This window comes from Neovison vison, chromosome 8 (assembly GCF_020171115.1).
Source record: "Neovison vison isolate M4711 chromosome 8, ASM_NN_V1, whole genome shotgun sequence".
Classification (NCBI taxonomy): domain Eukaryota; kingdom Metazoa; phylum Chordata; class Mammalia; order Carnivora; family Mustelidae; genus Neogale; species Neogale vison.
Window position 1 is genome coordinate 84,777,223 of NC_058098.1, and position 25,738 is coordinate 84,802,960.

The window sequence follows — 25,738 nt, forward strand, 5'->3', positions numbered from 1 at the left end:
GAAATATATCATCTTAAATGCTTAGATCAGGAAAAAAGAAATGCTCAGAATTCAGGAGTTAAAATATATCTGAGGAAGATAGGAGGAAGGAAGTAGTAAAGATGAGCAGAAACTATTGAGACAGAGAACATCCCAGGCACCTGGGTGGCTCAGTCAGTTAACTGTCTGCCTTCAGTTCAGGTCATGATCCCAGGGTTCTGGGATTGAGGCCCGTATCAGGCTCCCAGCATCCTGCTCTCTCCCTCCTCTCCTCCCTCCCAGTGCTCTCTCTTGCTATTTCTCTCTCTCTCTCAAATAAATAAATGAAATCTTAAAAAAAAAAAAAAAGAAAGAAAGAAATGGAAAATATCCGTTCATTAGAAAGGATTAGCAAAGCCAAAAGTTGTTGATTCAGAAAACACAAGGAAATGGACAGTTTATAGCAGGAATTATCTAGAAACGAAAGAAGACACAAAGTGCATTGAGAATGAAGAAATATACAAAACTATAGATTTTGCAGAGATTAAGATAATAAAAAAGGTTTTAAAAAGCTTTATATCATTAAATTTGAAATCTTGGATGAAATGTATAAATTCCAAGATGGAAAATTATTTGTCTAAACTGGTTTTGGGAGACACTAAACACTAAATACTTCTGTAATCATTAAAGAAATTGTATCTGTAATTATAAACTTTTCCCAAGGGGCGCCTGGGTGGCTCAGTGGGTAAAGGCCTCTGCCTTCAGCTCAGGTCATGATCCCAGGGTTCTGAGATCGAGCCCCACATCGGGCTCTTTGCTCTGCGGGGAGCCTGCTTCTTCCTCTCTCTGTCTGCCTGCCTCTCTGCCTACTTGTGATCTCGTCTGTCAAATAAATAAATAAAACCTTTAAAAAAAGAAAAGAAAAAAAGAAACCTCTCCCAAAAGGAAATAGGCTTCGATTACTTTGTTCCCCCCACCCCAGGAATGTGGAGTTGCTTTAACTTTAGATCTATCAGATTACACTTTAATAGAGTAAGGGTTTTAAAAAATCTTAAATTATCCCAAAATTTATTTTTTTAAAGATTTTATTTATTTATTTGACAGAGACAGTGAGAGAAGGAATACAGGGGAGTAGGGGAAGTAAAAGCAGGCTCCCCGCTGAGCAGGGAGCCCGAGGTAGGGCTCTATCTCAGGACCCTGGGATCATGACCTGAGCTAAAGGCAGATACTTAACCTACTGAGCCACCCAGGTGCCCCCAAACAGACTCTTTAACTATAAAGAACAAACAGATGGTTACCAGAGGGGAGGTAGGGCAGGGATATAGGTGACATAAACGAAGGGAATTAAGAGTACACTTCTCTTGATGAGCATTGAATAATAATATGGACTATATTGGTATACCTGAAACTAATATAACATTGTATGTTAACTAAATCAGAATTTTAAAAGACCCTCAAACCAGAAGAACATAATAGCAGAATAAAAGCGATTTTTCAATTTCATGAAAAAAAGAAAAAAATAATCAGCGGTAGGAAAAACTACAAAAGATTTTACAAAGTGGAAACACATGGCCAATAAACTATGAAAAGATAATGCCATTAATAATCATGGAAGTGCAATTAAGATGAAGTGAACTAATATTTAATAATCTCAGATTGGCAAAATGAAAAGGAAAATACTAAGGGAGAGGGAACACTGCACTCCATCCCAGGGTCTTGGGATCATGACCTGAGCCAAAGGTAGATGGTTTAACCAACTGAGCCACCGTGGCACCCCAGCTAAGGCTTGCTTTTTTTTTTTTTTTTAATTACAGAAGAGTACTTGGGAAAAATGAGAGTGAGATTTCTTAAGTAAAATGATATTATTATGTAAGAACTCCCTTAGGGAAAGTATTTCTTTTTCTTTTTTTTTTAAAGATTTTATTTATTTATTTATTTGACAGGTAGAGATCACAAGTAGGCAGAGAGGCAGGCAGAGAGAGAGAGAGAGAGAGGGAAGCAGGCTCCCCACTGAGCAGAGAGCCCAATGTGGGGCTCAGTCCCAGGACCCCAAGATCATGACCTGAGCTGAAGGCAGCGGCCTAACCCACTGAGCCACCCAGGCGCCCCAGGGAAAGTATTTCTGAAAGTGTGATTTTAGATTAACTGGATTAGAATCACCCGGTAGTAGTGGTGTGGGTGTGGGTGGGGCAGGATGGGAGTATAGAAGGAAGGTACTTATTATTTTTAGAAATGCAGCAGATTCCCCAGCCCATCTCTGGTTTTGCTAATTTAAGATCTCCGGGGGTGGGATCCAGTTATCTAGATTGTCTAAAGCCCTCCTAGTTTTTTGTTTTTTAGTAAACACTAAAATTTAAGAACTTCAGCTTTAAGAGTTTTGAAGTAATTCCTTAAATACTGTCAGATTCATACAAACATGTTTAAATGTAGGCCCAGAGACAAACACTTAGTTTTAAATTTACGTGAATCCTCACTTCTTACTGACTTTTGTTGTGTTTCTTTCTCTCAGAGTCCTTTACTATTTTTTCCTCTTATTTCGTCCTCTTTTCCACTTTGCATATGACATCAAATAGCTTTAGGACTCTGGCAGCAATATGAGTAATTCTCTCTAAACTCCTGCCTGGCTGGCCCCTACTCCTTACTGGAAGTCTCATGGGGTGTAAAAGACATGCTCATTTTGCAACTGCATACACTTATATTTTGTTCTTCTTTGTAGAACTGTTAATAGTAATGATATCAGTTTTGGGTGGGTAAAGATTTAAACTCAGTTGTAAAAAGTGAAGATTCGTGGAGCTGGGGTTAGAGCTATTAAAGATCCTTATATTTCTCTCATTACTGTTCTTTTTAAATATCTTTTCTATGGGGTAGCTAATTTTAAAGAGGAAAACAATATGCGAGCTTGGTGAAGAATTACTAGAAATACCATTCAGACCTTTTTTCCCAGCACAGACTCTAGTGAGATCCTGCGTTAATAGTAGGAATGGATATTGTAGACTCAAAAGGACTCTGTTTTGTTCACCTGTCCAGACTTTACAAAGGGCTGTTTTCATTGTTGCTGAGCAAGTAAATACTTAATTAAGTGGTACAGCTAATTATGTTTAGAATTCAGTAGCCTTTATTTTCTGTTGTTTCAGAGACGCTGATTTACCGAAAGCTTAAAAACTCCTTGAGTTCAGCAAAAAACCTTTTCTGTGCAGTTCTTATCTAAAAAATGAATTTGAATGTTAATCATCAAAACTCTGGATTTTGTTGGAATTATACTTCAATTGGGCTTTCAAAATTATGCTCATTTCCAAGTTACCTTAATTTTTATAGTTTATTTGCTTATAAAATTAAATAATTATTATCAAGGGATTAATTAGTATCATACTTTTTGAAACAGATTTTTTAGCAAAATTAAAAATAATATGTCGTAGTTTCTGTGTCATGCTTCCAATACAGAGGCTTTAAAACCTGTATTATATGTAAAAGTTGTTCACTATTCTAAAGGTACAATAAGAGATTATTGTTCATATCAGTGTAATAAATTGATACTACCTGATCATACTTTTTCATTTTGCACATTGTCAGAACCTTGGACCTTAATCTTATTCTTTGATTGACAGTAGCGACCAGGGAAAGAATACTTGTATTGTTTGGGATAGTCACATCTGTTCAACTTGATTCAGTTGAGGGTATTTGCATATTCTTAAGTATTTCTTCTGAGAGGGCTTAAATCCTTCTCAAGTACTTGATGCATTTTTAAAATTCATTCATAAGGTATCTACATGCACTAATAGTTCTGTATAATATTGGTGTGCATAATCTGACAGATAAGACCACATTTTAAAGCAAGGTATTCTTTAGGGATGCTACATTACATTTTTACTTGTCCTGCTGGCAGAAATGTCAATTTTTTCTAAAAGGCTGGTTTAATGTTTTGATTAAATTAGTCTATCTTTATTTTAGGCAGGTTTGTCAATCATAAGACAAAGTAAAGATTTATTAAATAATAATTCAAAGATTAATGGTAGTTTTTCCTGCCTTGGTTGGAAAATTGAATAATTTTATAGCTTAAATGGATTTCTGATTAGTCTCCTTATTTTTATACCAGAGGTTAGTGAGGCTCAGGTTACTTACTCAAGGTCACACAGCTTGAAATTTAGGCCTTTTTTTTAGATCTGAACTCCCAGACCAGTAAATTCTAAGGAATGCTGGTATATGTCTCTCTGATTTACATGATTTACAAATCATCTTCATATAAAAATGTCCCTTTGCCATTAGAACACATAGTCAGGGATTATGTCTTAATCATCATCATATCACTCCTGAATCAACAATGTGTCTTATACATAGTTAATGCCCAATCATTATTTTGCTGTTTTGTTTTCATTGTTCTCTTAGGCTATTATTCTGTAAAGAATAATTTTGAAATGAGATAGCTTATTATTAGAATGTTAAGTACCCTTGATAGCAAATAGATTTCATTTTTTTTTAAAGATTTTATTTATTTATTTGACAGAAATCACAAGTAAACGGAGAGGCAGGCAGAGAGAGAGAGGGAAGCAGGCTCCCTGCCGAGCAGAGAACCCAATGCGGGACTCGATCCCAGGACCCCGAGATCACGACCCGAGCCGAAGGCAGCGGCTTAACCCACTGAGCCACCCAGGCGCCCCTAGATTTCATTTTATATTCATTTCTGATAAATTGGTAATAGCTGTGTAGAAAATTTTGAGACCTGCTGGAGTCATTTGGCAGTGTCTGCCACAGACGTAGCATCCCAGAAACCAATGGTTTCATCCTTAGTAAATGTGACCTGAGGGAAAGGAAAGAGAAATGTAGAGTGGAGTGCCCAGAAAAGCCCCTGAGAAGAAATAAGGCTCAAATTAGAAGATATATAGAACTCAGATACTGTAGGTAAAAATGAGGTTAGAATGCCATAGAGGCTGGGAGTTCCATAAAAAATTGGAGGCATTCAGAAGAGGAGAAATATCATTAGGTTACATTAAATAGAATGAAAGGGAGGAAGACAGTTTTTGAGTACTTCTGATGCCTATCTCTGTGCTAGATCCTCTTTTTTGGAGGAACTCTGGACACTTTCTATCCTAGTTTGCATTAGTTGCTTTTTCTTTTCTGAGCTTTTTAAGATTGCTTTAGTTTGTCTTTATTTCTGCCTGGGCCAGTTCTCTCCAATTTTCATCTGTCTTATTTAAAGATATAAAAGTTTTAACTTCATCACAATTTTATTTCAAATTTATATTACAGGAATTCAGGAGGGAAGTTTCAACTGTTACTTAATCATATTATTAAAGTACTATTTTAAACTACTTGGCTGTAAAATAAATAACTCCAAGATTCTGAATTATTTTTCATTTTCCAGGAATCCCCTTCTGGTCGAAGGAAAGCTCTTGCTACTAGCAGCATCAACATGAAACAGTATGCAAGCCCTATGCCAACTCAGACTGATGTCAAGTTAAAATTCAAGCCATTGTCTAAAAAAGTCGTCTCTGCCACTCTCCAGTTTTCATTATCTTGCATCTTCCTTAGGGAAGGAAAAGCCACGTAAGTTTCTTTTGTCAAGAAGATAGCTGCTTCTGAGTGTGTTTTAAAACTGTATGTAAACAGCTTTTGAGTCAGTAGACTGGCAACAGTTGAGAAGAACCTACTGCATACCAGTCATTCTTGACATTCTTTGTTTCAGAGGCTAAATTAAATGAACTCTTTGTTATTTATAGTCTCTTGACTCTAGAGAGTGAACAGTAATATAAAAGTAACAAGTTCCAAATTTTAAATTGTATGTTATTAGGATATCATACACATTTGTTGTGTATTTCATTGTCTTCAGTGGGAGTAACTGTACTCTCAAGTACAGACAATTCAGTTTGTAGAGCTTTTCCCAATTCATGTTCTCTGGCTCAGCCTTCTAAAAATTGTATAGCAAAGTACAATTTGCTATGATTCTTCATTTCAAAAATCACTTCTTAAGCACTGAATAGGCATTGCATGACGGTAGTTCCTGCACAAGGTCTGGTCTCCTAAGGGCAAAATTCTAACTGGATAAAATGAGGTAAACATACCTGGAGCAGCAAGAAAACTAATATGCACCATGGTCATTGCATACAGTCAAGTCAAGGATGAGTGCATGTTGGAAGTGTAATGAAGGGGTTAGTACCTGTTTGGAGAGGAAGATCAAGAAGGGAAGAAATGGAAATTCTAAGCCTAGACTTAAAAGGTAAGAGGAAGAGACTAGCTATGAACATTTTGATCCAATCTAAATCATAGTTCTAAATGTATTTGAGCCAGTGGAATGTGGTTACTATAATTGGCCATGTTCACTTGACTGATTAGACTGGATTCTGTGTGTCAGTCAAGATGAGATGTTTGGCACTCATCTACAGGGCAGCAAACGACTTGGTAGATAACAGTAAGCCCCATCTCTGGAAAGTTGGCTTTTGAGTGAGTGTGGTAGAGAGACAGTACAGAATGGAAGCAATCAGTCTTTCATCTCAGAACCTTAAATTTTAGTCTTAAATACTGAGAAATTAAAAATTACCTTACCCTGAAGTACAAGTCAAAATGAAAGGAAAGGAAACAGGAAGAAGAGAGAAAACAAAACCAGAGAAGATCCTTTGATTGTGGACTCCTTTACACTGGGCAGCAGTAAGTGAATCAGCACGATCCATGGAGAATCTGGGTGAGAGGAATTCCGTTGAACCAAATGTATCAATTCCAGTGGAAAATTCTCTCAAAACACCCTAAACTCCCTCTCTACCTCCACACTCCTTGCTTCTTAACCTTGCACAGAGAAAAATAGTCAAGGTTAAAATCCAAAATATGAGGAAGTTAAAGTTAAAGAAGTAAAATTAAGCAAGTTAACATTTCAAGAATAATGTTGTATCTTGAAATTATCCCCCATTGGCAGGTGAGCAATTTATAAGGCATTCCTATAAGGTAATACAACTTTTTTTGTTTATTCAAACTTTGTGTCACTGAATTTATTTTTAAAAGGGGAAATAATTTGGTTAACTCTAAACTTACGTGAGAGAAAATGCATAGAATTTAAAAAACCTGTTTAGTCTGCAAAGTTGCACTGTATTTAGGAAATAAATGAATATTAATGAACATTTCTTTACAAAAGAGTTTTCTTTTTTTTATTTTATTGTGGTAAGAGAAACAGTGTCTTAATTTGGCTTTCTGAATTTTAGGGAAGTATATAAAATTGAAACTTAGTTCATATATAATATTAGAAATGTGTTTTATACACTGTAGTTTATTTGAAATTTAAGGTGGAAATAATAGATCAAGAAAACTTAAAGTATTTGGTATTTGGAGTATTTAATGTAAACTGTATACACATGTATTTAAAATACTTCAAGATAAAGACGTTTTTACATTTTATCAAATATATAGTATTTAACTTAGAATCAACCCATCTTGTAATTTTTAAAATGCTAGACTTGAAGGTGTTTTTTTCTGTTACACTAGTTCCTTAACTTCTGGGGAGTTCTGGCCCCTTTGAGAAAAGTGCACATTTAAATCAGATTTAAATGTAATTTATGGTGGTTTACCATTTCTTTTTCTTCCTACTCACCAAACCAAAAGGGTTCATGAATTTCAGATGAAGAATTTCTATTCTAATTTACTTTGAAAGTTTGAGTATTTTAAAGTCTAGATCTCATTGATTTGCAAGCTACCTCACTGTTTTATGAAACAAGTTTTTATTTCCAGGTTTAATGATTAGGAAACCATACTTTAATCCTATGAAGAAAATTTTAGTCTTCAACAGATCTGCAGCACAGTTAAACTAACTCCTAACCAGTTAGTTTTTAATCCAGTTTGCTTTTTACTATTTAAACATACCATTTAAAAATGAATTTAGACTTTTCAACAGTCTTGGGCAACTATTTAAAAAGGCTCATTAACATATTGAAAGAAGGAATATATTATTATTTTCTTAAGCAATGTTTTTTCAAACAATGCCATTTCATGAGCTGTATATTAAATTTTAAATCATTCATGTAGGGATGAAGACATGCAAAGTCTGGCTAGTTTAATGAGTATGAAGCAGGCTGACATTGGCAATTTAGATGACTTTGAAGAAGATAATGAAGATGATGATGAGAACCGAGTGAACCAAGAGGAAAAGGCAGCAAAAATTACAGGTTGGTTTTATTAGCATTAAGATAGAAGTTTATCTTTTTTTTTTTTTTTTGCAAAGTTGAAAACTCATTCTTGTTTTCCAGGAAAAAACAATGCTTCTAACAAAATATTTTTTCTTCCTTAAAGCTGTTTTAATATAATATACCATTTAGCTCTCTGAAAACTTTATGGAACTGATTATTAGTACAGATTTTCACAATTTAAAAATCAAGTCCAAGCTTAGTTAAGAAAGCATAAAACTTTAGTGGGACTACTGATTATAGTATAAAGTCGCCTACATATGTTCACACTTTTGTGAGTTTAAGGATGAACCTTCTTCTTCTTCTTCTTTTTTTTTTTTAAGATTTTATTTATTTATTTGACAGACAGAGATCACAAGTAGACAGAGAGACAGGCAGAGGGGGAGAGGGAAGCAGGCTCCCTGGTGGGCAGAGAGGCTCCATCCCAGGACCCTAAGATCATGACCCGAGCCGAAGGCAGGAGCTTAACCCACTGAGCCACCCAGTGGGTTAAGGTTTTACTTAAAACCTTCTTTTAAGTAAACATATTTAAAGGTGTCAGGACAAGATGAATTGTCTACCTTCTTCTAGCTCATGTGCATTTATTCACATAAATTATGGCACATTCTTTTTTTTTTTAATTTGTATATATCTTATGTATCCTTATATCTAAAAGCTTCCATGTAGGTATTCTTTATGGCTGGTTTAATCACACTATTAAGATGATAAGTGGTTAGAATCTCTTTGTATTAAGTGGTCAGTAAATATTGATAATCTGGCTACCATACTTACAGAATTGATGTTATACCTTTATTATTAGAGTGAAAAGCACAATATACATACTTCTTTCAGCTAATGAATTGTTCTGAATTTTTGTGTTGCTATTCCTTGACTTCTGTCATGTACTTGCCTATTGGTGAATGTTTCCAAATTCATGACACTTTGCCAGACATCTCTTGGCTCAACCCCAACTATTACTATCATAATGGTAATTAGTGTTAGGGAGAATTTTCATTAATCACATGACCCATTTACCTCCTTAGCCAAAAATTTCCTTGACTTTCTGAATTCTTGTAATACTCATTTCCTCTCCATTTCTAGAAATTTATTATAAAGAATTGAACAGACTTGTATGCAAAGATGGATGTTTTGTCCTCTACAAATTTTGTAAATTAATATTTTCTAATGTATGATTGGCATTTTGATTTCTTCAACCCAAGGTTGTTTAGGAGAATGTATTTTATCATGGGCTTTATAGTTTGTTTCTTTGTTTAAATTTATTCAAATAAAATTCTGAAGACTTTCAAACTTCAATCTCAGATAAGTGAGGTGAAGTTTGAAAGTCTTCAGAATAGTCTAGATATATGATCTATTTTTGTAAATTTTCCATAAATATCTTTTTACATGTATATTCTATTTGTTGATTCAGCATATATTTATTAGACCAAACCTTAACTTTTTAGTCATTTATATTCTTTTTTTGTATAGTTCATCTGTGAAAGAGAATTTCAATGCTTAATTCTTTAGTGCATAAAAGTTAATTTTCTACTAGTTTCATTATGGATTATGATTTGATTTGCCCGATTTAATGCCTTATGCTGAGAAATTTGCCTGATGTTAATATTTATAATGCATGCTTGCTTTTTTTGTTTTTAGTATTTGTATTTTCCTGGTGTATTTATTACTTAACTTTTAACCTGTATTCAGTGCTTCTCTTATAAACAGTATTTGGTTTATTTGTTTTTATATTCTTTGTCCTTGATAGTTATATTTTTGATAACTACATACTTAATTTCACTTACTACTTTATTTATACTTTTATTTGGGAATTTTCTTACTACTTTTTTCCCATCCACCCCTTAAATTTTACCATTCTCAAATGTTCTTTATTTAAGCATTTGTAAATAGAGTAATTTGGAAGTTAACACATTTTACTTCCATTTTAGTATACTATCCTCTAAGATAAATAAGCCAGATGGATAAATAAATGAACCTATATTTCTCTACTAACATTAAAAATTAAACAGGGGTACCTGGCTGTCTCAGTTAGTAGAGCGTGTGACTCTTGATCTCAGGGTTATGAGTTTGAGCCCCATGTTGTGTGTAGAGAGCACTTAAAAATAAAGTCTTTAAAAAATAAATGAATGAATAAAACAGTATGTTGACTTTCCTTATGTAAGATGAGAGAGTCAATATTATATTTTCTTTATTCGAACCTCTCCGTCTAGCCCTTCCTGGCTATTATGTTTATTTCAATAATATTTTGGATTTTTAGTAATATATGCAGACATTTATATTATGATTGTAATTGATGCCAGCAACCATTATACAGTACTTTTTTTTTTTTAAGATTTTTATTTATTTATTTGACAGACAGAGATCACAAGTAGGCAGAGAGGCAGGCAGAGAGAGAGGAGGAAGCAGGCTCCCTGCGGAGCAGAGAGCCTGATGTGGGGCTCCATCCCAGGACCCTGGGATCATGACCTGAGCCGAAGGCAGAGGCTTTAACCCACTGAGCCTGGGTGGGTTGTTGTACCCCTATACAGTACTTTTTTAAAATGCCATGTGTTACCTATCTTTGAGTTCTTTATTTGGCTAGCTGACGTACTTCAGGAAGGATACATTAATTACCTTCCTCTACCACCACTGGTGACTTTTACCTATCTTTCAAAATTTTATTTTATTGACACGTACTCTGGGAAACATTTCATGCCCACTTAAGCTTGATCATTCCAGCCCCTGTGCTACTGTTGTACTATTTACAAATATAGGCATTTTCTTACAGCATGAATGTTTATAACTGCAGTAGGATATAATTTGACCTTTAAGTTGGAGGATGTGGTTTGTTCTTCATAGATGGCTTTTGCTTAAAACTAAATCTCAGCTAGACACTAGTACCATAAGTAGGAATTTTAAAAAACCACATATTTTCATAGCTGTTTTGGGCATTGTTGTAAATTGTAATCAAAAGATCACAGCAGTGGAGAAAAAAACGGTTATAACAATATGTCAGAAGTTTTATGGTGGTATTGAAAGGAAAAGAAAGGACATTATTTTTGATATATATAATGAAAATATTGAGTAATAATTAGAGTTTATAGCTAAATCCTTGTCTTAGTCTGTTTGGGCTGCTACAACAAAATACCATAGATAGGTACCTTATGAGGGCCCTCTTCTGGGTCACAGACCTCTTGTTGTATTCCTTACGTGGTAGAATGGGGAAAGGGATCTCTTTGGGGCCCCCCTTTAGAAGGGCATTAATATTATTCATGAAGGCTCTGTCCTCATGACCTAATCCTCTTCCAAAATTTCTACCTCCTCCTAATACCATCACACTGGGAATTAAGATTTCAACATATGAATTTTGGGGGGACACAAGCATTTCGACCATAGTAACCCTTATTGCCTAATCATACACATACACCTTATTTTCTAAAATTCATATTGCATGGAGCACTGGGTGTGGTGCATAAACAATGAATTTTGGAACACTGGAAAATAAAATAAAATAATAAAAATAAATAAAATTTTTGTAGGAGGAATAGCTTTCTAGCCTAAAATCCTCTGACCCTAATCAGAGAAGTTGTTTTAATGCAACTTGTGATGATCCAAGATTTCTTTGAAATTTTACTATTTTTGTGTTGTTATTTATGTATGTATTTCTTTTCCCCATTTTCTGAAATTGTTCAAGGTAGAGACTACGTTCTAGTAATTTTTTCAACTCTAGCTTCTGGCACATTGTCTAGAACATATTGCGAATTTAAGATGTGTTAACTGAAAGGTCTTAAATCAATGAAGGGACTTCCATTTCCTATTTAAGCTCATACTGATCTCTCTTGCTTATTATGTTGTTCCATTTATTTGACCTTTACTCATGTACCACCTTATTCAGGGTGGAGTGGTCCCATTTTATGGAAGGCATGTGATCTGGAGGAAACATAATTCAAATTTTAAATAATTCAAGACTAGTTTTCTAAAAGTAATGAATGCAAAATGTGTGTTGAGGGAGTAAGGGTAGATGGAAACAGTGGTGATTAGATGCATGCTCTTAAGTCAATCCACAGTCATTGTAGCATATTTTTCCTTTGATGTTACTTTTTTTTTCTCTATTATATTTGCAGAGTATAGTCACTTAAATTAATAGCATCATGTTATGGCAGTTGTTTGGCATCCTTAGTTGCATTTTTTAGCACATGTAAATTCCATTCCAAACTTATTATCTTTCAGGAATTTTTTTTTAGCACCAGCACTACCACTCTAAAAATGTTTTGGTAAAGTAGTTTTAAGATAGTTGAAAAGATATTAAAATTTAACAACAGTAATGTTAAAGCAATAGGTTAGGACTAAACAAAAAGTGCATTTTATAAACGTGGTACAAATGAAGTATGGTGGGTATTTTTATTTACTGGTTAAAGTGGCAGTAGTTTTTTTTTTCCCCCCTAAGAAATCTTTTTTTTTTTTTTTTTAAGATTTTATTTATTTATTTGACACAGAGAGAGAGATCACAATAGGCAGAGAAGCAGGCAGAGAGACAGGGGGAAGCAGGCTCCCCGCCGAGCAGAGAGCCCAACTCGGGCCACAGTCCCAGCACCCCAAGATCACGACCCGAGCCGAAGGCAGAGGCCCAATCCACTGAGCCACCCAGGCGCCCTAAAGTGGCAGTAGTTTAAACTCAGCTTATATTAGCTCTTCCTTGCAGGTTTGAAATTGCTGACAGAATGTTTATGGAGGAAGGAATCATTATTTTAAATTTCATCTCTATTAATTATATCTATATATTGTAATATAAATACATAAAATGCAATCACATATCAATAAAAATTATATGGGTATATTATTTCCCAACTAAGCTGCAAACTTCTTAAGGGAACAGAGTATCACAATTATTTTGTGATACTTTAGATTGATATCTAGAGGCTCATCATTTAGTCAGTGATTTCTTATGGAATATTGCTGTGAGATCAATAGTAATTAACAAATATTCTGAAATTATAGTCTTTGCTATAAGGTAAATAAAAATTCGTGATATCTGTACTTGGATTGATCAAAAATCTCTACTCTGTTCTGTCTGAGACAAAATTCACTGCTAACTGAAAACATGTTTTAGAACAGAAACCTTTTATTGATACTGTTATGTACAAGTGTGTTCTACTAAGAGGTGCAGCACCAGTAAATGGGCAAGGAAGTTTTGAATTACAATTAGAAGAATCAGTGAAATGTAGTGGGAATAATAGACCTTGGAGATGGAGAAACAAAGCCTATTAATGGGATAGTTTATTATAGGCAGTATTAGAAAACATGTATGGCTTTAAAACAATCAGTGCCTCTGTCTACATATGGCAACTTCAGAATACATGAACCGCTATATGGCAGTATGACCATCTTTAGGATTTCTGTTGAATTTCTGCACACATAACAAGAAGAGAAAAAAGATTCCTCCATAAATAACAATGTCCTGTTTAATACAGCTCAGAAAGTCATGTTCAACTGAAGCAGTTTATAGCAGAGCATTATTGGAGAAATTCAGACATTATGAAATACCGGAAAGATACCAGTATACTTAAAGCTGTAGCAAAGATAACCAAGGGTTTTACTTAGGTTCAACCAGATATTCAGACTAAGCATTAGATTCACCTAGAGAAAGATATTGGAAACACAGCAACAGCATGCCAGCAGAGCATTCTGTTTTCACTGGAGTCCTCAAATCATCCCAGGTCCTATTTTTTTTTTACCTCTGTCTCCACATGACAGCTTAGGTACAAGGAGACAAGTCCACATAGTTAGAAGCAGGGATTGCTTTGGTTTAGACTCCATGCTGCACAAGAGCTAGTATCTTTTGAAACATTTAATAGGTATAGTTTCCAGGGTTTCTATAACCGAAATGCCCTGTTAAAAGAGTCCACAATCAGAGAAGCCCAAATCTGTGACCTTCCATCAGATATATAGTCCATTCATTGTCTTCCCATCCAGATGCAGTTTATAAATTAAAATCATTTTTACCATAAGCACTATTGTCTGGTGTTTATTACTCCATTTCCTATAGTTTGTAAAGTTAATTTGGGAGGAGGAAGAGTGACATATTGGCTAATTTCAGAGAATATAATCTTAAGCATAGATGGTAGTAGAGGAGATTAACAGTTCATATTTGAAGAGCCAAGGTTGATTATGGGATGCCTTAGCCCTCTAACATTACATGTCCTACTCACTAGGACTATGAATGGGGAAAAAATAGGTCTTCCTCCTTTGAGTAGAAGGTCTCTCAGAATGAACTTGGGACTCTGGTCAGAGAATAATGCATCCATTAATTTGCTTCTGGTTTATATCTCACCATTTACTCTCCAGTAAATAGCATACTAATGAGCAAAATCATAGGCTTGCTGTGGGCTCTATAAAATAGTAGAATAAAAATGGCCATCTATTTTGCAGTTCTTTAAAAAGGATAAGAATTTCTGGAATACTGCACCTATTATTAGGTATTGAGGTTTGAAAACAGGGTAAAATCAGAGAGCTGGGGGTATTTATGATCCCTCGAGCTAAAAAGTTGTTAAGGTATCACAACTACCACCTTTTTAAAGGAATTTGAGACGCTAGGAAGAGAGACCAAAGACAGTAAGAATATCTCCTCCTTGTGTTCAGAACTCAAATATGTCAACTCAGAGACCAGAAGTGGCAGGAGATACAGATTACAACTTCAGTCTCCTTTCTATGTCACTGTTAAACCCTAATTAATTTTGCTTTGTTTGTACTAATGACAACTGAACATTCTCTAAGGCTCCCTGCCTCCCTAGGAAACTCCAGGAGAATTCTGGTGACACTGAGAGCCTATCTGACAAGGCCAGAATGGAAGTAAGAGCTCTGAAGAAAAAGTTGAAAGTGCTCCAGTATTTAGGGGAGGAGCCAGAAAACAATGAATATTCTAAGTACTGATAGTGCATTCTCTGAGGATTTGTCCTGGGAATGCGAGGTTGGTTTAACTACGGTAACAGAATAAAGGAGAAAAACCATGTTATCTCCTCAATAGATACATAAAGAAGTGTTTGACAAAATTGAGTACCAAGTTTCTCAGCAAGATTTCAATGTAAGGGAATTTCTTCACTTTGATAAAAGAACATTAATGTAAAGCTACAGCTAATATCATATATTATGGTAAAATACTGAATACTTCTCTCCTAAGACTGGGAATGAGGCAAAGATGTTTGCTTTCACCACTTGTGTTTAACATGATACTGGATATCCTAGCAATGTCATAGGATACAAGATTAATATAGAAAAATCTGTATTTTTGTATATGAACAATAAACATTTGGGAAATGAAATTAGCAAAATAATTCCATTTACAGTTGAGGCTAAAAAGTCTATAAGTAGTTAGAAATAAATTTAACAAAAGATGTAGAAAAACCTCCACATTGAAAACTGTAACACAATATTGAAGGTAATTATAGAAGACCTTAATAAATGGAGAAATATTCTACACTTATAGATGAGAAGACTCAATATAGTTAAGATTTCAGTCCTCCCCAAGTCAATCTATAGATTCAACCCAGTGCCAATCATAATCCTAGCTGGCTTAAAAAACAAAACAAACAAACAAAACAAATTGAAAAGCTGACTCTGAAATGTATTTGGAAATGCAAAAGACTTGAATAACAATACAGTTTTGAAAAAGAACAGCATCATAATATTAATACTGCTTGACAGCAAGATTTACTATGAAAGTATAGTAATCAATATGGTATGGTCTTGGCATAGAACAGTGGAATGAAACAGAAAGTTCTGAAATAGATCCAAAACTTATTTGTCCAATTTTCAGCAAAAGTGCAGCATAATTCAGTGTGGAAAGGAAAGTCTTTTCAATAGATTATTTTGAAGTACCCAGATGTCTGTGTGGAAAAGATGAGCCTCAATTCCTACCTTCCAGGATATACAAACATTAATTCAAGGTTGATCATAGACCTAAATGCAAAGGCTAGAACAATAAAGCTTCTGGGGAGGGGAAAAAAAAAAAGAACAGTGTCTTTATGACCTGAGGGCAGACAGAGGATTTATACATAAGACATAGGTGAGTAAACATGAAAGAAAATTTTGATAAATTAACTTTCATCAAAATTAAAAACTCATGCTCATCAAAATGGTAATTGAGAAAATGTATAGGTAAGTCATAGGCCAGAAGAAAATATTCACCAAGTAGATATCAGACAAGTCTTACATTCAGAATAGATTTTTTTAAATGTTAGACATCTCAGTAGTAAAATCACAACCCCATTTAAAAAAAAATTTTTTTTTAATTTTATTTTAGGTAACCTTGACACTCAACATGGGGCTAGACTTTACAACCCCAAGATTTAGAGTTGCATGCCCTACTGACTGAGCAAAACAGGTGCTCCAACCCTGTTTTTTAAGAAAATGGGCAAAAAATTGTATATGTGGTCCCCAAAGAAAGCTGTATCACTGGCCAATAATCCCATGAAAATGTTCTCAGCATGACTTTGTGAAGCAGGTTAAAATCACAATGAGATTATAATTCCAACCCAGTAGAATGGTTATAATTTAAGACTAGCAATACTAAATATTGGCAAGGATGTGCACTAACTGGAACTTTCATCCATTTTTGCTAAAGTATGTAACGAATGCTATGATCACTTGAAAATTTCTTGTAACACTAAACATATGCTACCTCTGACCCAGCAGTTCCACTCCTTGATGTTTATCAAAAAAAAAAATGAAAACACATGGCCACAAAAAAGATTTGTACAAAAATGTTCATAGCATTTTTATTCATAGTAGCACTGAACTAGAAACAGCTCAGGTATACATCAATAGGGCAGTGGCTAAATGAACTGTAGTATAGTTGATCCTTGAACAACGTGGGGGTGAGGGGTGTCAACTCCCTGGTTAGTTGAAAATCCATTATAACTTTTTAACTCCCCATAAACTCAACTACTAATAGCCTACTATTAACCAAAAGCCTTATTGATAATATAAACAATCGATTAACCCTTGTCTTATATGTATTATATACTGTATTCTTAGAATAAAGTAAGCTAGAAAAAAGAAAATGTTATGAAGAAAGTCATGAGGAACATACATTTATTTATAGGACTGTACTGTATGAATCGAAAAAAATCTAGTATCAGTGGACCTGCACAGTTCAAACTCATGTTCAGGGGTCAGCTGTATATTCATGAATGGAATGCCTTTCAATAAAAATGAACAGTTGTTATGTTCAACATCATGGATGTATTTCAAAACCATTATGCCGAATATAATAAGTCCATTTATGTGAAGTTCTGGAAGAAGCAAAAACCAATCCTGTGTGATGGTGTTAGCCTGTGTGTTTGGGGATTGATTGAAAAGAGGCATGAGAAAACTCAAGGGGGTGATGCAAATGTTCTGGATCTTGGGTTACATGGGTGTATACATTTATCAAAATTCATTGAATTACATAATTTAAAGTTTGTGCCTTTCATGTATGTGCATTTGTAAAATACTGGTAGGTAACATAAAAATTTTGTAAGTAAGTATGTTAGATTAGTAAGAAAATAAATTCTTTTCAACTTGCTGATTTATTGATTGGTGTGATAGCTAGTCTCCAAAGATTGTCTCCAGTGAACTATTCTTCCTATCATTCATGCCCTTTGGTAGTCTTCTCTCTTACATCTGGGCTAGCCCTGAAGTGACACTTTGTGACTTAAAAAGCTAAGTCATAAAGTGCCTCATATCATCTGCCTGGCCCTCTTATAAAGAATGCTTAGGGGAAAGCCAGCTGCCATGTAAAAAAGTCCAGCTATCCTGAAATGCTATGCTGAGAGGAACTCCAAATTAGCTATGTGTACAGGACACTTTGGGAGAGAGATATGCATGGCCAGCATCCACTTGTTCCTGCTTTCTCAACTGAAATACCAAACATGCAAGTACAGAACCTATTTTGGATATCAAGTCCAATTTAAACTTTTAAATGACTTCAGCCCCAGCCACCATCTAACTGTAATAAACCACCCCACTGAGTCCAGTCAACCCACAGAAGTGTGAGGGATAGTAACTTGTTTTAAGCCACCAAATTTTGGTGTGATGGGTTAAAGTATAACACTTAGGTAAATGAAATACAGCTAGATACATGTATAGATACATAGATAGACATATAGATAAACATATATGATTTAAAAATACAGGTATTTCTGGCTCTACAAATATGATGCCAATTATTATGACTCATTCAGTTCATTCACTCCTTCATACATTCACATGTGTTAAGTTCCAGCCATGCTAAAAACTGCTGTTTCACAGATGAAAGACAAACATGAAATAGATACACAGCCATTTAATTCCATTTTTTTGTGTAAGTGTGTGAGGGGAATGTCTCAGGTCATTAGGGTGAAAGTGCCCAGTAGTCAAATGAATCTGCATTTCTGTGTTAGGTTAAGCCAGGAGAGTAGATGAATTTTTCCAGAAAGAGCAAATTTAGGGAGAAAAAAAAAATAAGACCTATGATGGAGTTCTAGGGAATAGATAATATTTAAGATAATATTTAAGAGGTAGAGGGAAGAATAGTTACTATTAAATGAGACCAAGACAGAACTATCAAAGAGATAGGAGAAAACCAGGTGGTACTATTGTCCTGGAAGGAATTTCAAGGAAGGAAGGGCTAATCACATTTATTCATACAGAGTTCAAGTATGATAAGAGCTGACAGGTATCTAGTGTACTTGCCATCTAGACTATACAGTGGTGACCTGAGAGCAGTTTTGGAAAAGGGGATGGGTAAAGGTGGGAAAAAAAAGGTGCAATGAGTTGAAGAACGAATGGTAGGTGAGAAATTGTGGACTACTGTTATAAAGTTGTTTTCTTATGAGGATTAAGAGAGTCTGATTAAACTAGAAAAGGCTGATGATGGTTGAGGGGCGTATCTAAAAAATTGGGAGGAACTTGATCATATTAATACGCTACTAAGGTTTACTAATTAATTAAGAGGGAGGTGTTGGAGGTCCTAGGGACAGACTTCTCAATGTTGTCTTTTCTGCTTTAAGTAGCTCCTCCTTTCTCCATTGTGATGCACCATGGGATTAAAAATCATATTATTAAACCCATTAGTTATATCCATAAATCAAATATTTATGGATCTGAGACTGTGAGAAAAATGATATTTTTTGAACCATGATTCTGCCAGGAAGCTGAAAGGTTACCCTCTTAGACCATCTTAAAATGAGATAGAACTGTACTGAATATTATTATGCTTTAGAGAGAACAATGAGGATGCTACAAGATTTGCAGGTATGTTCTATCTCTAGGCAGTTTATTTTTTCTTCTTTTAATTCAGCTACAGTCTTTTTCAAAAGGAAGACATCTCCTACTCTTAATGCCACCACCCCAACTACCTTTTTTGTTCAGTGTGATAATCTCTTGTGGTCAATTTCTATCTTCTTTTGCCTTCCTAACTAAAGGAGAGTCTCAAATTACTTGACCCTTTTCTTCGATTGCCTGCCCCTAATTTAGTTTTCCTTCTTGTTTTCACCAATGTGAAGCAAGTCCAGAATGATACACTGTTGCTATGACCAAGTTTTACAGTACAAGTTTATTGCTCAATTTGAGTAGCACTGGGATAGAAATTTGTGCTGTTACATAGTATTCTTAGCATTTTTCAAATGTATAAATATTTGGTGAAACCAGACCATAATAAAAAGTAATACAGTATTATATAAATATATTGGGCCAGGAAGGGTTTTAGTCAAGGTAATATACTACTGAGAAAGCTTCCTACTTAAAACAATTCTGGGGATATATCTTTGTCATAAGTCTTTTAAATTTTTAACATTTTTCTGATTATATATTTTAAAATACATTGGCTATGGGAAATTAAAAAGACAGAAAAGTGGTTTAATTTTTTGTTTGTTTGTTTTGGAGAGGGAGGGGGGAAGCGGAAGAGGGAAAGAGAGAATCTTTTTTTTTTTTTAAAGATTTTATTTATTTATTTGACAGAGAGAGATTACAAGTAGGCAGAGAGGCAGGCAGAGAGAGAGAGGAGGAAGCAGGCTCCCTGCTGAGCAGAGAGCCTGATGCGGGACTCAATCCCAGGACCCTGAGATCATGACCTGAGCCGAAGGCAGCGGCTTAACCCACTGAGCCACCCAGGCGCCCCAGAAAGAGAGAATCTTAAACAGACTTCATGCCCAGTGCAGAGCCTGATGTGGGGCTTAGTCTCACACCCTGAGATCATGACCTTAGCCCAAATCGAGTCAGACACTTAACCGACTGAGCTACCCAGGTGCCCTGAAAAGTGCTTTTTTAAAGGGAGAAATACATAACAAAATTATTTTGGGTTTCAGACCAATATCTGTATCTGCCAGTTGAATTATTTCCCTGAAAGTTCCACAGGCACCTGTAGCTTGGTATGTTCTGAACTGAATAGCCCCCATCACAGTAATAGAATACTATCCACATAGTCATCCAAGGTAGAGAGCTGGCACTTGTCCTAGATTCCTTTCCCTATCCCTCACATAAAATTAACTGCCAAATCTATATTCTTAATTTATTCTTTAATTAGCAAATATTTATTGGTTGCCTCTTTTCTTGGAGTGGTGTTGCTGAACTACTCATCTTCTTCCTTCCTGTCCTGGTTTTTTTCCAAATGCCGCCACCATTGTTGCTGCTGGAGTGATGTTTCTAAAATATACATTTTGATTTTTCAGTGGATTCCCATAGTTCTCAGAGTAAAAGATCACATTGTTTGGCTTAACCACAATAATCTTAGAATAGGACATTTGTGAACCTCATCTCATTCTGTTTTCCACCTCTGACATCTTAAACCCCATACAACTTGCAGTTCTTCAGATGTGATTTGTTCTCATTTATCTCCCTTTTGTCCTGTAGAATGCTCTCCATTTCTTCTTTTATAATAATAATAATAATAATGTCTTGGATTAGCTCAAATTTAAATAAGTTCAGAAGGCCTTCCTGACCTTAGAATGAGCTATCTGCCTCTTTTCAGTTTCACATGGCCTGTAATGCATATCTCAATCATAATATTTATCATATAATGTATAATGCTTCACTTACCTATCCCACAAAAATATAAAGCAATGAGGCAGGTATTACCAAAGATATATAACAAGTTTTTGATAAATATTTATTAAATAGGTAAATGAATTTCTTTGGAGGTTGCCTCTTATTATGATTTGAATTAACATTTATTTGCATGCCAAAGAGAGAAAGTATTGATATAGCTAAACAGAATTACCTTTCACTTTGTTAATATGAATGAAAGGTCTAGAAGCGGAAGTTCTAGGAGGAATGGAAAGTTTAGCTGCTGTTGTTAATATTTCTTTTTTCATGCTTCCAAAGTTAAGAATCATTTGCAAATTTTAAATAATATGTAACTAGTATTAAATGAAAAAAGTCAGTCATGCTCTGGTAACCACTTAACACTGATCCTCTATCCGTATTTCCTTAAAAATTACCAAGTTATAACTATCTGTAAGAGGTAAAGGATCTAGTTTATGGATGAGCTCTATCTTAATGAGGAGTTTACTAGTTGAGTGAGAGTGGGGTTTAAAACCATTGGCAGAATAAAATGAAAAAAAAAATTTTATAAAGTCTGACTATCCAACTCTTACTATTCAAAATCACTCAAAGAAGTCAACATATGACTCATGTTAAAAGAATTTACTCCTTACGTTCTGTGGTTTATGTGACCATCTCAAGCAGTTTTATTCACGCAAAATGTATTTCTCATCAAGACAGAAAAATTGAATAAGTTTATCACATTTGTGTATATATTTAGCTCAAAGATCTGTAAAATAACACTAGTATTTCTGACCATCTAATGCTCCAATAGTCATTTACTAAGCCTGTTTCAATATTAAAATGTATTTTTATACAATACAAATTCCAGGAGGACAGTGCCATGTATGTTTTTTTTCATCTTTATGTCCCAAGGATAATACTTGGCACAGAGTGATAAATATTTATTCAACAACAAATGAATGGATGAAGACAAACTTATTACAACTGTGTATTCTGTGATTTGTTTAAATGAAATTTAGAATGTGTACTTAGATTTATAGTGTTAACACAATTTTTAAAGCTGAATTTACAACTCTTTTCTATTTTTAACTATTTTTTTTCTTTCCCACTGAATAATCTCAACCTGTTTGATTTGTCCTAATACCTAAGCTATTCCCAGGTTGTAACTTTGGAAACAGCAAGGATTAACTAGGATACCCTACTAGGCTTTTGTTATTTTTTCCAGTTAATTTTCACTCAGTGAATGGTAATTACACATATTGAGTTGTCCAAAATATATATGACTCATGATAAAAAATTCTACTTATGCACAAAATGAATTCTATTTTGTTTTAATATTTTTTTATCTAACTTTTTGTTTCTTATTGGCTAAATTGTAAGATTTCCTAAAGCTAATACTCAAGAGTTCCTATAAAAGAACAATTGCTGTAGAAAATAGTAGCTGTTGTCTGCTCTTCTTATTATGTGCTGATTTTTAAAATTCTAGAACATGAACAAGTGTTTTTCTGTTCATGATTCATGCAGATAAACTCTTAAAACCTTAGCTTATGTTTATAATATGAAACAAATAATACTTTTTTTCTGTAATTATCAACGGACATTTTTAATTGTTCTAACATGCATTTAAACCACTGTTTTATAAATACAACATGAAGTTGCTAAAGCCAATATCAGCCTCTTGAGTTATTATCTTTGTTTTGTGTTTATTAATATAGATGTTATATTAATAATATAAATTTAACAAAATATTTTCTATTTTAAAATAAGAGTACAACGTCACTTTCCGTTAAATACATCTGCTATAGTCCATCAAAATAACATCCTCTGAGTGTATTCTCCTGATTAACCAAACATCCCCTCTCTTTGTCTTTTTGAGTAACAGCATGCTTCTATGGCTCTTTAATTAAAGGACCTTACCTTACATTTGTCTCGACTGGCTTCTGTTTACAGAAATTGTAAACCAATTGAATGCTCTGAGCAGCTTAGATGAAGATCAAGATGACTGCATAAAGCAAGCAAATATGCCTTCAGCTAAATCAGCCAGTTCCTCTGAAGGTCTAAGAGCTTCTTCCTTTCTTTCTGCTTCTGATTGCCTGTATTTACTGTGACCTGCTACCTCTTGACTTCTGTCTGTATTTATTAGCCGTCAGTTTTGTCTTTGTGCTTTTCCTTAAATGTTTTCTTTGGTAATTTGTAGCGTACCAACAGACAACAACAATACTTACCATGTTTAGCAAAGCCTTATAACAGTATCCTTGATAGGCAGTGATTTAGAAACATCTTTAAGATAATAATTGATTATATAACATGACATATTTCTTCAGCTAGCTTATGTATTATAACCATACTGTCTTTAAAATATTTGCTTATAATAAACCCATTGAATTATTCATATTTAGAACTGAAGGATATTCTTCTAAGAATCAGCACTTTATTCGATTAAATTAGGCTGATGAAAGTTTCTCTAGTTCATTATCTGATATAATTTTCAAATTAATATGCATATATTTGTTTTGTTTTATTTGAAAATGTTGGTATGTTACAAAATACATGAATGGCATTCTGCCATAGGTAAAATGCTATGTCTTATTATTTGCAGGTATTATTAGTGTGAATTTTTACAATTTGAAATATTTTTTGAATGATCAGGAATTATATTTAACTACAGTCATAGTGAACTAACACATAACGTTTACTTTCAGAGCTTATCAACAAACTGAACTTTTTGGATGAGGCAGAAAAGGACTTGGCCACTGTGACTTTAAATCCATTTGGTGATCCTGATGTAACAGAATTAAACCCATTTGGAGATCCTGACTCAGAAGGTAACGAGTTTTTTTCTGTACTTTTAAAAGTCTTTATAAAACCAAGTTCAGTCTTGTATTGAATCTTGAATTCAATCAAGTATAATCTTGAATTGTAATGTAGGAAGAGTTTTTTTTAAAGATTCAAAATAATTTTTGTTTATGATGATATTGTATTCAATGCAGTTGATTAACAAATCTGGGTAGCTTCCATTGAATAAAGAAAAAAGAAACCTTTACATAAACATTTACATGGGGTTTATTTTTTTTCATTCCAGTATAATTAACATGCAGCGTTACATTGGTTTCAGGTGTACCGAACAGTGATTCAGCAATTCTATTCATTACTCAGTGCTCATCATGATAAGTGTAATCTGAATCCTCAGCATCTATTTCACCCTTCCTCTCTACCCACCTTCTACATGGGGGTTATTTTTAAATACTCTAACAGTTTGGGCAAGTTAGATGGTAAAGCTCTAATGTTAGAGATGACAGTGTTTCAATTAGCTGGCATATAGTAAAGTCTCATTAGATTAGTCTGTCAAGTAAGGTCAAGTTGTGACACATGCTAATATTGGGGTTGTGGGATGGCTTCTCCCTCTCTCAGTGCCTATGCCCTTTCCTGCAGAGTCCAGTGAACTCCCCCACCCCCACTCCATGTCTTGGGCTGAGAATTATAGTAGGTAGTTAAGAGTAAGTTGTGCATGTAAATAGCATGGAGCAAAAAAAAAGATTGAACACTCCTGGAATCATATATACAACATACTTGTGTGGAATACATCCACAGAATTTTTTTTTCCTGAGTCATTTTTCTTTTCAAGTAGTTTTGAACTCTTAAAGCCTAGATAATAACTGTTGAAGAAGTGAGACCTCTGTTTAATTAAAATTTTTTCGAAGTAAATGCAAGAATGATTAACCAGTGTGTACATCTTTTAGACTGCTCTTATGAAATCCTCATGAGCTTTGAAGAATTTTGTTACTACCTGTCATGGTAAAAATGTGGTTTTAACTTCAAGATTTACTCTTCTTGGAGCAATATCATTTTGTAATCCATTTCTCCTTCTCATCCTTTACTTTCTTTCTTCTTACCAGATTCTAAATTCATAAATTTAATTTAATGAGATTTTTTTGTTGTTGTGAGCGGTATATATTAAGAATGAATTTTAAATGTCAATGGTTGTAATAAATCTTAGAAGTAATCTACTTCAGCTGCCTCTTTTCATAGATTAGGAAGTGGAGGTCCAGAGGAATTTGCTGATTTGAGCAAAAACTTTAGGTAAATGGAAGTGGAGTTGGAGCTAAGATTCCGAATTATTGTCTTTTGACCATATGGCTTCTTCTCGATTGTATACTACATCCATCTGAGTTTTCTGAGTTTTCAAAATATTACCAAAATATTTTGAGATATCAGTATTTGAGCTTTTCATTTCAAAGTGAAATAAAAATAGTTTAAAATATATATATATGGCTCTGTTTTCTGAGGTATAGAAAGGAGTAGCAGGTAAGATGTAATACAGCATTTCTATTTAGGCGAGTTTAGTCAACCTGATTCAGAATCTTTAACCATGCCTATAGAGCTAAAAAAAAAAAAGTGACAATCAATATTTTCTTTAAATATACTCTTCTTAGAGTCTTTGGTCTAAGTATTTTCTAATAGAAGAATGATTGTTTTTTAGAAATAGTTTTTTAATTTTTATTGATGAAAATCTGCATCCTCAAGTAACAAAAGCATTTGAGGAAAAAATAATTTGTTGAGTTGTTTAGGTGGTTCTTTTATTTGCTTTTATAGCTTCAATTCTTCTCTTACATTCATGACATTCT

At 34.2% G+C, this 25,738-nt stretch overlaps 1 protein-coding gene across 7 annotated transcripts in view; it reads left to right on the forward strand.

Annotated features, from left to right (window-relative positions):
• Positions 1 to 25,738, forward strand: part of EHBP1 (EH domain binding protein 1) — a 442,694-nt gene that overhangs the window by 231,061 nt on the left and 185,895 nt on the right. For 4 of the 7 annotated variants that reach the window (XM_044264063.1, XM_044264061.1, XM_044264066.1 and 1 more), the window contains 4 exons: positions 5,318 to 5,499; positions 7,960 to 8,099; positions 23,064 to 23,168; positions 23,816 to 23,938. In XM_044264063.1, the coding sequence (XP_044119998.1) occupies positions 5,318 to 5,499; positions 7,960 to 8,099; positions 23,064 to 23,168; positions 23,816 to 23,938 (550 nt within the window). The remainder of the gene's footprint in view (positions 1 to 5,317; positions 5,500 to 7,959; positions 8,100 to 23,063; positions 23,169 to 23,815; positions 23,939 to 25,738) is intronic. The other 3 variants (XM_044264065.1, XM_044264067.1, XM_044264068.1) reach the window with 1 other exon arrangement.